The sequence below is a fragment of the Amblyraja radiata genome, chromosome 25 (genome assembly GCF_010909765.2).
Source record: "Amblyraja radiata isolate CabotCenter1 chromosome 25, sAmbRad1.1.pri, whole genome shotgun sequence".
Lineage (NCBI taxonomy): Eukaryota > Metazoa > Chordata > Chondrichthyes > Rajiformes > Rajidae > Amblyraja > Amblyraja radiata.
In genome coordinates, this window is record NC_045980.1 from 29,073,280 (window position 1) to 29,085,889 (window position 12,610).

General features: G+C 41.9%; 1 protein-coding gene across 1 annotated transcript; it reads right to left on the reverse strand.

Annotated features, from left to right (window-relative positions):
* Nucleotides 1-498: 498 nt before the first annotated feature.
* coq5 (coenzyme Q5, methyltransferase) lies at nucleotides 499-11,895 on the reverse strand. Its single transcript, XM_033043662.1, has 7 exons — nucleotides 11,696-11,895; nucleotides 8,149-8,298; nucleotides 5,557-5,784; nucleotides 5,352-5,458; nucleotides 4,643-4,731; nucleotides 3,940-4,051; nucleotides 499-2,563 (listed from the first exon to the last, which is right to left on the reverse strand). Exons 1-7 carry the CDS (start codon nucleotides 11,874-11,876, stop codon nucleotides 2,462-2,464), a joined length of 969 nt encoding a protein of 322 aa, XP_032899553.1. The 5' UTR covers nucleotides 11,877-11,895; the 3' UTR covers nucleotides 499-2,461.
* Between the last annotated feature and the right edge of the window lie 715 nt (nucleotides 11,896-12,610).

Below are 12,610 nucleotides of genomic sequence, written 5' to 3' on the forward strand. Positions count from 1 at the left end.
CTTTGTTTCGACCTAATATTGAGCAGTGTAGCATTTTCAATATTCTACAATATATTATCAAGTTTTGTGCAGAATTAAATGTATCCACTATTATTGGCACTTACTGTTTAAAAAAATTCGGTGACATTGTTTTACTGAAGTGTAAACTGTACATTCCAGTGAAAAACCGGTAAAGCAGGTATGAAGGGAAAGTGACAAAGACACAATATCCATTTCATATGAACAGAAATTCTATCCCAAGTCGCTATTGTACATTGGGGATCAAGTCAGCTCTGGAATGCAAAGGCCAGAGATCAGCTTACAGGAGCGACAATTACTATTGAACATGAGCAAGCATCTCCTGAAGACTGACATCCGGAATGGTTTTACAATAAAGAGTTCTACCAGCTCCAGTTTAGCTGTAATTATCTTCTTTATATCCCTCAACATTCTGAAATTCAGAATGCGCCTGCAATCTATCATGAAGAGATTGTTGTTACATACTTTAACCAATTTGGCAACTTTTCAATTGTGGCTTTGAATATTTTTAATGTTTTGCCATTCAGATGTTTAGCAGTCATCATGTAAACAATTGTGTATCATATTGATTGTGTTGCCATAAAAACCTTTGATTAAGGAAGACGCTTATTATAGAAAACTATTGTTTAACAGATTTAATCGGTAAAAATTTTCATAAAATTGCTAATATATTTGCAAATATTACACTTAAATATGGACAGCGTTCCTCATGAAGAACAGGGTCAAAGTTGATTGATATCAACAAATTGTCAACAATCTGTCACAAAGATTGTGCTAGAGAATGATTTGAGACCATGTCAAACCTGCAAATATCCGCTGCTGCATTAATGGGAGGATTACCAAATTGACTGTAATTAACTAATGCTGGTCATACAAAATTGACCCCAGGTCGTCAATGTGTAGGTAGGTACTGCAAATTTAGACACAAAAATATGGAGTAACTCAGAGGGTCAGGCAGCACCACTGGAGAAAAGGATAGGTGCTATTTCAGGTCGGAACCCTTCTTATGACTCGGAAATGTCACCTATTATTTTTCTCCTGAGATGTTGGCTGATCCGCTGAGTCACTCCAGCATTTTGTGTTATCTAAGGTCGTCAATGGTGGTAGTGTCTTGAAATGGAATAGAGAATTAACAAAAGTATGGAGCTTATGGATTTGCATCCACACTCAGGATCCATCTTTGGTCTTCAATTACATGCCCTCTCCAGGTAATATACTTTGCAGACATGGTCAACCTCTACATGCATGCTCAAGACACCATCTGCTGGTTTAAAACACACCCATTAGACTGGACCTCCATCGAATGGTGAGGAAACCAGTATTGATCCAAGTCTCTGCAGATAAGACAGTCCACGATAACATTAGTTACGTGATGAGAAACTTCTGATTCATATTGTGATGACTTATTCAACCATGAATCATGGAACTATCACTTGCTTTGGACAGATAAATCAGCATCACACAATACATCTATGAGACCCTGCGGGGCATTAGCAGCATCAGAAGCACTCAGAGGATCAACAGTTCAGTTTGGAGAGGTCGAGTGAGACTGCAAAAGAGATCTCACACCATTCCAAGAACGTACCCAAGTCATTAAAATCAAATCAAAACACTTCCGACCAAGAAATTGTATAAATATTTTCAGTCAATACTACATGACAAAAACCTCGTATATAACGTCATGAAAGATGCAATTTGACTAAGAGCACACACACACACACAGAGGTATGACTAAATTTAAAAGGAGTGACTGACCCATTATCATTGCTAGTTATACCACCAAGGTTGGTTTTGTAAATTATAAGCATGTAAGTTTTGTGTTAATGGCAGTCTCCTTCTCAAGACGCATGGAAATGAAGACCATCCTCCATCTTCTCAGACGGTCAGGTTAAACAGTGTTAATAAGAATCTTGGTGTCTTAATTTGATTGTATAATTTAGGATGCCAGATGCGGAGAAAGCAAAATGATAGATACTTGCTTTCACAGATCCTGCAGGCATTGATAAACAACTTTAAGGTGTACTTGTGCAAAATAAATGTGTCATTCAACTTTTTAATTGCTGGAATCCTCGATATTAAAATGTTTCTGAACTTGGATGTCAGTTTTAATAGCAATCTGACTGTTTCCAAAGCTTGGGTCTCTGTGTCAAATGTCTCTTCATGCCTCAGGCATTTTGAACCGATTACTGGTGATACCAGAAAGCACATCCTCATGGAGGAAAACCACAAACCCTAGAGCAGGTAACATGTACCTGCACCATTAGAGTACACAACAAGGGGAGTACAATTAAACAATGTTGCAGTATAACCTTGTTAGATTTTACCACCAATTGTTTGACTGCTTATAAATAATTACCTCACTGAAACTTATCTGTAACTAGTTCTGCACCAAGCATTGTGCTATGTGATGGTGCATCTTGATTTTCTTTCAGTCACTTCAAATTCAGAGCTTAAATCCCGAGTGAACAGCGACAATCCCCATGGTCAAGTTCTTGTATTCCACCTTGTAAAATCCAGCATCCTCAATCATTGCCTTGAACTCCTCCTGGAAATTAAAAGATGCAAGTGAAAGCAAACCCAGTGTCTCATATCACATTCGCTTTAGTTCAAAGGAAAAATAAAACGCACATCCAGTTACAAAAGTTAGCTGGTGACACGATAGCTGCAAGAAATGCAAGAAAATTGTTCAGTATTAATAAAGACGACAAAAAAGCGCCAGATGTGTCGAATAGTCATTGGTTTTATGATGGACTGCATAAACTGGAAAGGAAAGTTTGAGAGTATTTCAGGATGAAATGAGTCAGAGTACAGAAACAGGCCCTTCGGCCCAACTCATCCACGTTGACTAAGCGAATCCCATTTGCCCCATATCCCTCTAAACATTTTGTATACATGTACCTAACAAAATGTAGAATCAAAGAATTGTGGATGCTGGTTAGTACACAAAGTGCTGGAGTAAATGAGCAGGTCAGACAGCATCTCTGGAGAAGGGTCTCGACGTGATACCTTGAGTCTGCATAAGGATCTCGACCAAAACATCTCCTGTCTGTGGTCTCCAGAGATGCTGTCTGAGGTACCGCGGAGTTACCCCAGCACTTTGTGACATATCCAAATTTCTTTTAAATGTTATTGTACATGCCTCAATTAGTTCCTCTGGCAACTTGTTCCATAGACCCACCACCCTCTTACTGAAAAGGTTTCTACTCAGGTTCCTATTAAGTCTTTCCCCCCTCACCTTAAACCTATGATCTCTAGTTCTTGATTACCCTACCTTGGGCGGAAAAAACTGTGCATTCACCTTATCTATTCTCATGATTTTGTACATTGCTGTAAGATTACATCTCAGCCTCCTGTGCTTTAAGGATTAAAGTCCTAAACTGCCCAACCTCTCCCTATGGTTCAAGTCCTCAAATCCTGGCAACATCCTCACAAATCATCTCTGCACGCTTTCAAGTTTAATGGCATCTTTCCTATAGCCAGGTGACCAAATCTGAAAACAATACTCCAAGTGTGGCGTCACCGATATTTTGTTCAACTGTAACATAACGTCCCAACTTCGGTACTCAATTCCCTGACTGACGAAGGCCATTGCACCGAAAGCCTTCTTCACCACCCTACCAAGCCCACGTGCCATTTTCACACATGGCACTGGCAAAAAGTGAGAGATATAAGGAAAACATTGAACTTGTTTTGTTAGATTACCTGTGATGCCACTTTCAGGAACCATGCGCTCCTAGTTCCCCGTGTTCTCCAACGCTCTCCAGAGCCCAGCTGTTCACTGTGAGGTCCTGCCCTGGTTTGACTTCTCAAATGCTATACCTTGCACTTACACACACAACTCCATTAGCCATTCCTTGGCCCACTTGCCCAGCTAATCCAGATGCAGTAGCCATTAAAAAAAATACTAAATGGTAACGTTACCTGATCAGGAAAACGCTGAATACTTTCTACCAAGTACTGGTAGGATTTCCAGTCAGCAGCAATTACTTCCCCAAGTACAGGAATCACTTGAAAGCTGTACAAATTGTAAAGCCTGGGCAAAAGAAAACAGGTACAATCATAAAGTTAATTAAGTTCCAAAATCGACAGGTGCAACATTTGAAAAATGATGGAATCCAAGATAGTCCTGGTGATGCAAATGCTATTAATACAATCTTGAAAAAGACTGAAAAATAATAGTAAATCACAACTGACCTGCCGGGAGCAGTAAAAATGGGGTGGGGGAGGGCTGTAAAGAGTCAATACAAATACCGGGACTGAGTTACAGAACAGACAGAGCTATAGGTACTCAGCAGATCAGATAGTATCTCTGATGAGAGGAAGCGCGAGTTAGTTGCATCTAGAACTGACCAGTTCTGACATAAGCCTGAAGGCCCATTAATCTCAAAATTAAGATGGAAACACAAGAATGTCTTCTTGGAAAAGGTCCCGATCCAAAACGTCACCTATCCACATCCTCCAGAGATTCTGCCTGAGCTGCTGAGTAACTCCAGCAACTGCTTCTCTTTCCACAGATGCTGGCAGACCATTCAGTAGATCCAGCACAGATTTCTAGCAGTGAAAGTTACGCAGTTCATTTTAGCAGTTATTTTCTCCTTCATTAATACTAATAAGCTATAACTACCTGGAAACGATTGGATTCTGTACTTTGCTGAATTCCAAACAGAGAAACCTTCCACCCGGCTTCAAAACCCGATAGGCCTCCTGCAACACCTGATAATGGAAAAACATTAAGTGTTAGATGTCCCTCTGTGGACACTCTGCTGCATCATTGGGTTGGGATGAAAGAGCTAGGAGACATTATTTCCAAAGGAAGAAATAAACATATTGGCTCAAATGCATTGCATTTCATCCTCTCTTGCATTTCATGTGGAGAGGATGTTTCCACTAATGGGAAAGTTTAGGACCAGAGGTCAAAGCCTCACAATTATAGGATGTTCCATTAGGAAGGAGATGAGGTGGAACTTCTTTAGTCAGAGGGTGGTGAATCTGTGGAATTAATTGCCACCGAAGGTCGTGGTGGCCGTCAATGGATATTTTTAAGGCAGAGATAGATAGATTATCGATTAGTACAGGTGTCAGGCGTTTTGGAGAGAAGGCAGTAGAATGGGATTAGGAGGGAGAGATAGATCAGCCATGATTGAATGGCGGAGTAGACTTGATGGGCTGAATGGCCTAATTCTGCTCCTATCACTTATGAACATATCTCCAAAATAGTATACAATATTTTCATTGATTGAATTGGTGAATGAATATACGAAAGGGGCAAAGGGAAGTTTTCACCTCAGATTTGATCACAACTCGGTCGCAGTTGATCCTCTGTAGGTACTCACATGATCAATGTGCGTAACATTTCTAATTCCAAAGGCAATTGTATAAACGTCAAACTTGTCATCGTCAAATGGTAGCTCCTCAGCATTTCCTACAACCCAGGACAAGCCTGCAAGCAACAAACAATCAGAGAACAAGAAAGAACATTCAGACACAATATCAAAATTGTCAATATCAAAAAAAAGGTCAGGTTTAAGTTTAGATTACCTTCGGTATAGTTCAACCGTTCTGCCTTTTTCTTTCCAACCTTTAACATTTCCTTATTAACATCACAGATTACTGCCATTGATTGCAAATCTGAGTTCGATTCCATCTGCTGTTCATAAGCATCGTTGATTTGTTGCCACGAAGGACTCTGGTAAAGTTTCATTGCTTGCCGATTCTGTCTTTCCTGTTGTGATTTTACATAATCCATAAACCTGAAGGCGATATCTCCTGAAGAAATACAGAGCAATTTTGGATCTCCTGGAACCCTCCTTATGTTTATGAGGAAAAAAAAATTCACACAGAGAGTGGTGAATCTCTGGAATTCTCTGCCACAGAATGTAGTTGAGGCCAGTTCATTGGCTACATTTAAGAGGGAGTTAGATGTGGCCCTTGTGGCTAAAGGGATCAGGGGATATGGAGAGAAGGCAGGTACAGGATACTGAGTTGGATGATCAGCCATGATCATATTGAATGGCGGTGCAGGCTCGAAGGGCCGAATGGCCTACTCCTGCACCTATTTTCTATGTTTCTATGTGTTAAGCTATAAAGCACAGTCCCTCTGAGGTACAGCTGTTCAGGCCAAAAAATTTGTCAGATTCAATCTTCAAACCATGCAGGGTTAAATGAACACACCACAGTAATAAGGTCACAGCAAGGTAACTGGATGAGGATTGTTAAATATCAGCCATTCCTGACAGCTGTCCAATGCTGCTTGCTGAACTGATGTGCTTTCAGCAAAGCAGACTGATGTGGGTTCACCAGTGATGTACCCGGACTAAGTAGTTTCCTGGTACTCTTCGGGTTCGCACATGAAGAAAACAGATAAGGAAAAGCAGTTAACTCAATGAGAAACAGCTCTTCTTAAAGATCCAACCTAACAGTTCTTCAGAAAGAGTCTGCCCAACAGCTAATCTGATTACCCAAATATATTTTCAATTCACAAATTGCCTTACTGAGGAGAGTGATGAGATGCTTTCACACTACTGTAGGATTTATCATCAATTAACTAACATAACTAGCTAAAGCAATTGTCAATAAGAATGTAAAATATCATAGGAATGGGAAGAGTTCCACTAGTGGGAGAGTCTAGAACTAGAGGCCATAGCCTCAGAATAAAATGACACACCTTTAGAAAGGAGATGAGGAGGTATTTCTTTCGCCAGAGGGCGGTGAATCTGTGGAATTCATTGCCACAGATGGCTGTGGAGGCCGGGTCAATGGATATTTTTACGGCGGAGATTGACAGATTTTTGATCGGTACGGGTGTCAGGGATTATGGGGAGAAGGCAGTAGAATGTGGTTGAGAGGGAAAGGTAGATCAGCCAACCTACGAAGTTACTTGACCCCAATCTAAAGTTGTAGGTAATTCTCATTTATATCGCATTTATTAATTTCTCTTCCTAATATGCTGACTTGCTGGAGAACTAGTCCTTAGGGTTCTGCTGATTTTCAATACCTCATTATCCTTTATGTAGCATGCCAAGAAGCTTCTTACCCTGGTGACAATCATCAATAAAAATAGCTAGAATCCTGGTCTAACAGCTTCAAAGTGGACTGTATTATTTGAAAACACTATTGCCAGCTTAAATCAATCTGCCTTGGGGGGAAAAGAAAAGCAAAAAATAAACGTTATTAGTTCTTGAGTCAATATAGTGAATGTGGTTTGATGCCCCTCAGCGGGCCTGAGATGTTGGCTGGACAAAATTGGAGCAACTATACACCAGCCATCGCTGATCTCAGTTGACTGCAGTTTATTTGCGATGGGGGAATGGGAAGGGAAAAAATGCTTTGTCCTAAATAGTATCCCCTGCTGAAATTGAAGACCTCAGTGGAAGGCATGGTAGAGCTCGGAAAATATTATTATACAAGGTTAAGTCCATGAAACTATTATAAATTGGACAAGGCACTGCAGAATGAAGAATAACTGCAAAATCATGCAAAATGAGAAGGCAAAAAGGAAAAATGTTTCCTAGAATTCTTACAAGTAACATGCATTCCCTCGGACTTTAGGCTTTCGAGATACAACGTGGAAACAGGCCCTTAGGCTCATTGAGTCCGCGCCAACCAACATTCACCCCCTTACGCTAACACTATCCTACACACTAGGGACAGTTTACAGAAGCCAATTAACCTGCATGTCTTTGGAATGTGGGAGGAAACCGGAGCACCCGGAGAAAACCCACGCGATCACATTGAGAATATACAAACTCTATACAGACAGCACCCGTAGTCAGGATCGAACCTGGGTCTCTGGTGATGTAAGGCGGCACCTCTATTGCTGCACCACTGTGCCATCCTCTGCAGCTACTCAATAGGTAATAATAATACACAATACATTGCACACTTTCTCCATGACAGCGTGGGTTTCCCCCAGTGCTGCAGTTTCCACTGATAATACAAAGATGCACTGCAAATTAGATACTAATTAGATAACGTTATCTGAAAATAAACATGAATCACCTCCACAGGGCACTTCACAGATAATTGCCAGCACCAGGAGAAGGGGGAAAACAACCAAAATCCAATTGCAGGACCTTCAAATTACAATAATAGAATAGAGACATTGCGCAAAGTTCTGAGTAATTACTGTACCTGTCCCCCCAGCTACATCAAGTAATTTGGTTCCAGGTAGCGGATTCATTGTATGAAGAAGTGAGTCTTTCCACAACCTGTGAATGCCAAAGCTCATGGCGTCGTTCATTACATCATATTTTTCAGCAACATTTTCAAATACTTTGTAAACTGTAAATAAAACAAATTTCATAGTGAAGGTCATATCTGGTAGTGTTTCTAACCTTATTTTCCCCCTGTGGCCTCAAAAGGACTAAACTTGCATGTATATGCAAGAAATGCAACAAACTGCTGAGTGAAGTAAACTTTCCTTTGAAGTGCATTGTCAAAGTTGGGAGCCATTATACATAAAATGATGTTACCAAATAGCAATTAAATATATAATGTAACATATTTTGGTGGTAATGGCAAAGGAAGGAATAGAAAGTAGGGCACCCAAATACCCTGTCCAGTGGGAAGACATCTTAACATCTTAATTTCTACAAGTGTTTCCATTAAGTTGGAAAACGTAATTTAAATTTTAATAATTGTCACTATCTATCCAGCCTTCATACTAGAGTGGAAGATTTTGGGTGAAGCTGTCACTAATTCACACTTGACTCAGCAACATGATACATTCTACCTGAACTGGGTAAATATTTACTTTGAGTCTGTCAAATTTTTTTATTCACTCCCATTACTTTGTTGTGGGAAGGAACTGTAGATGCTGGTTTAGAAACATAGAAACATGGAAAATAGGTGCAGGAGTAGGCAATTCGGCCCTTTGAGCCTGCACCGCCATTCAATATGATCATGGCTGATCATCCAACTCAGTATCCTGTACCTGCCTTCTCCCCATACCCCCTGATCCCTTTAGCCACAAGGGCCACATCTAACTCCCTCTTAAATATAGCCAATGAACTGGCCTCAACTACCTTCTGTGGCAGAGAATTCCAGAGATTCACCACTCTCTGTGTGAAAAATGTTTTCCTCATCTCGGTCCTAAAAGATTTCCCCCTTATGCTAGATGCAGGAAGATTGCTCCCGATGTTGGGGAAGTCCAGGACAAGGGGTCACAGCTTAAGGATAAGGGGGAAATCCTTTAAAACTGAGATGAGAAGAACTTTTTTCACACAGAGAGTGGTGAATCTCTGGAACTCTCAGCCACAGAGGGTAGTCGAGGCCAGTTCATTGGCTATATTTAAGAGGGAGTTAGATGTGGCCCTTGTGGCTAAGGGGATCAGAGGGTATGGAGAGAAGGCAGGTACGGGATACTGAGTTGGATGATCAGCCATGATCATATTGAATGGCGGTGCAGGCTCGAAGGGCCTACTCCTGCACCTAATTTCTATGTTTCTATGTTAAACTGTGACCCCTTGTTCTGGACTTCCCCAACATCGGGAACAATCTTCCTGCATCTAGCCTGTCCAACCCCTTAAGAATTTTGTAAGTTTCTATAAGATCCCCCCTCAATCTTCTAAATTCTAGCGAGTACAAACCGTGTCTATCCAGTCTTTCTTCATATGAAAGTCCTGACATCCCAGGAATCAGTCTGGTGAACCTTCTCTGTACTCCCTCTATGGCAAGAATGTCCTTCCTCAGATTAGGAGACCAAAACTGTACACAATCCTCCAGGTGTGGTCTCACCAAGACCCTGTACAACTGCAGTAGAACCTCCCTGCTCCTATACTCTCTTCACGGCAGAATGGCTGCCGTGAAGAGAGAGTGGACGCTGGCACGAATTGGTTGCCGCTGCTCTCTCTTCACACTGTGTTTTTGATTTTCTGTTTTTGGATTGAATTCTGTTTTTAATTTGTGTCATTGTGATGTCTTTAATTACTTGTTTTACTCCGATTATATGTTTTTATTCCGATTACTATGTAAGGTGTCCTTGAGATTTTGTATGAAAGGCGCCCATTAAATATAAAATTTATTATTATTATTATACTCAAATCCTTTTGCTATGAATGCTAACATACCATTCGCCTTCTTCACTGCCTGCTGCACCTGCATGCCTACTTTTAATGACTGGTGTACCATGACACCCAGGTCTCGTTGCATCTCCCCCTTTCCTAATCGGCCACCGAATATAGACACAAACCGAAGATAGACACAAAATGAATGGGAACAGTGGGACAGGCAGCATCTCTGGATAGAAGGAATGGGTGACATTTCGGGTCGAGACCCTTCTTCAGTCTGAAGCTACCGAAGCAAAATATGAGGTTATGTTCCTCCAATTTGGGTGTGGCCTCATTCTGGCTATGGAGGCGATCCAAGACAGAAAGGTCACTCTGGTAATGGGAAGGGGAGTTAAAATGGTTAGCAACCGGAAGATCCTGTAGTCCTTGGCAGAAGTGTTCAGAGGAAGATAAGTGTTCAGCAGGGCTGTCAACTCACACGCATTGAGCGTGAGAATCACGCATTTCGCCAATTCTCACGCTCACCCTAAAATTATTTTTTAAGACTAGATTCGACAATCAAGTGAAAGAGAAACTAACCATATTTTAATTTCAGCAATGACTCAGCTAACATAATAAATTACAATTGGCCATAACGTGTCAAAAAATCAGTGCATCCAGACCAAGCTAAATACATCTTAAAATTGGTTTACATTAACATTATTTTCAAATTCACCATCTGCAAACCATCTCCCTACTTCCCCAAAGTTACACATCGTCTTCAGTGTGTCTGCTCCTAGCCTTCTGTCACTGATTTCAAGATATCAGCTGGAACCAACGAGTGACACTGCAAGATTAAAGAAAAGGGAGGCAGGAAGAAATCAAGAAAACCCGCACTCTCAGTTTCTCCATCTCTGCCGCATCTGCTCCCAAGAGGAGGCTTCGCATTCTATATCATTTGAAATGTCCTCTTTCTTTTGTAAACTAGGCTGTGGGCCGAGGAGGATTGCAGGAAGATTGCTCCCGATGTTGGGGAAGTCCAGGACAAGGGGTCACAGCTTAAGGATAAGGGGGAAATCCTTTAAAACCGAGATGAGAAGAACTTTTTTCACACAGAGAGTGGTGAATCTCTGGAACTCCCTGCCACAGAGGGTAGTCGAGGCCAGTTCATTGGCTATATTTAAGAGGGAGTTAGATGTGGCCCTTGTGGCTAAGGGGATCAGAGGGTATGGAGAGAAGGCAGGTACGGGATACTGAGTTGGATGATCAGCCATGATCATATTGAATGGCGGTGCAGGCTCGAAGGGCCGAATGGCCTACTCCTGCACCTAATTTCTATGTTTCTAGGAGCTTTATTCTACTGTTTCGTGACCCAAGTCACCAAACTACATGAAATTGTCACATATTGTGTAAAAAAATTATATAAATCACCCCTGAGTAAGCTTCCCCCCTACTGTCTCCTCTGTGTCCCGTAGTTGTGCTCTCGCTCCATCCATTGTCTGGATCCGCTGAAAATGAGCCCCCTAAGTTGTCTAAAGGAACGGACATTACCACGCAACTGACATTAACCGCCAACACCACCCAAGCCCGCAATGACATCGCATGGTTGGGGAGGGCAGCACCGGCTCAGGTTATCTCCCGGTCTCAAGCAAAGACCTGCCCGCTGGAGCCCGAACCCCCCGCACTCGCACCTCTCTCTGCTTTTTCCGACTCGGCCACAGTCTCGAATCCGAAATGTGTTTCTTTTTGCTCGGCGTTGCCGGAATGAGCCCTGACCACGACGCGCGGTGCGAGATTCCGCCGGTAAACAAGGAAAGCCGTGACACCCCGAGAGTCCGCTGCCACCAACCGCAGCAACCTGCAGGCCGCCATCTTACTGCTGACCCCGACCCGGGACGCGAATCCGATTCCGGGGCAGACGAAAGTCACGTGGGATTGCCATGATAATCAAAGATTATAGAGGAGCTCCTCTATAATCTTTGATGATAATAGGTACACTTTGATACAAAGTGCTGGAGTAACTCAATGGCTCAGGCAGCATCTCCGGATAGAAAGAATGGGTGACATAGAAAATTAGGTGCAGGAGTAGGCCATTCGAGCCAACACCGCCATTCAATATACCCGGTTCCTGCTTTCTCCCCATATCCCTTGATTCCTTTAGCCCGAAGAGCTAAATCTAACTCTTGAAAACATTCCTTTCGAATTCCAATCTCAATTTAAACTAATTCCAGTACTGGTCCCTGACCGGATAACACAACTCCAGTTGGAGTACAATTCAATCTTGGCCATGGTAAATCAGTCGCTGGGTAACATTGTTTGCAACAAGTATTTGACTCCTAATATTTTGCAAATAAGAGGAGGCTATGACAAGTAACACACGATCAAAGGGAGCTGTTTGCCATAGGTAAATAAAAAAATGCTGGGGTAACTCAGAGGGTCAAGCAGCATCTCTAAAGGACATGGATATGATTGTAGTTGGGATAAAGCTGGAAGAGGGGTACGGGCAGGTCAAAGGCTTGGCAAGTGACAGATAGATCGAGGAGAAGGAGGTTTGACTTACAGATGGGTGGACAAAATCTAGAGATGAAAAAGATGTGTATCAGATA

Bases quoted from the DNA above. Each gene is read 5' to 3' on its own strand.
- coq5 (XM_033043662.1), bottom strand. From the start codon at position 11,876: ATGGCGGCCTGCAGGTTGCTGCGGTTGGTGGCAGCGGACTCTCGGGGT. The intron at 4,052-4,642 runs GTAGTTATAGCT...TCTTTTGCCCAG, and splicing joins CAGAATCCAATCGTTTCCAG to GCTTTACAATTTGTACAGCT. The intron at 2,564-3,939 runs GTAACGTTACCA...TTTAATTTCCAG, and splicing joins TTCAGCGTTTTCCTGATCAG to GAGGAGTTCAAGGCAATGAT.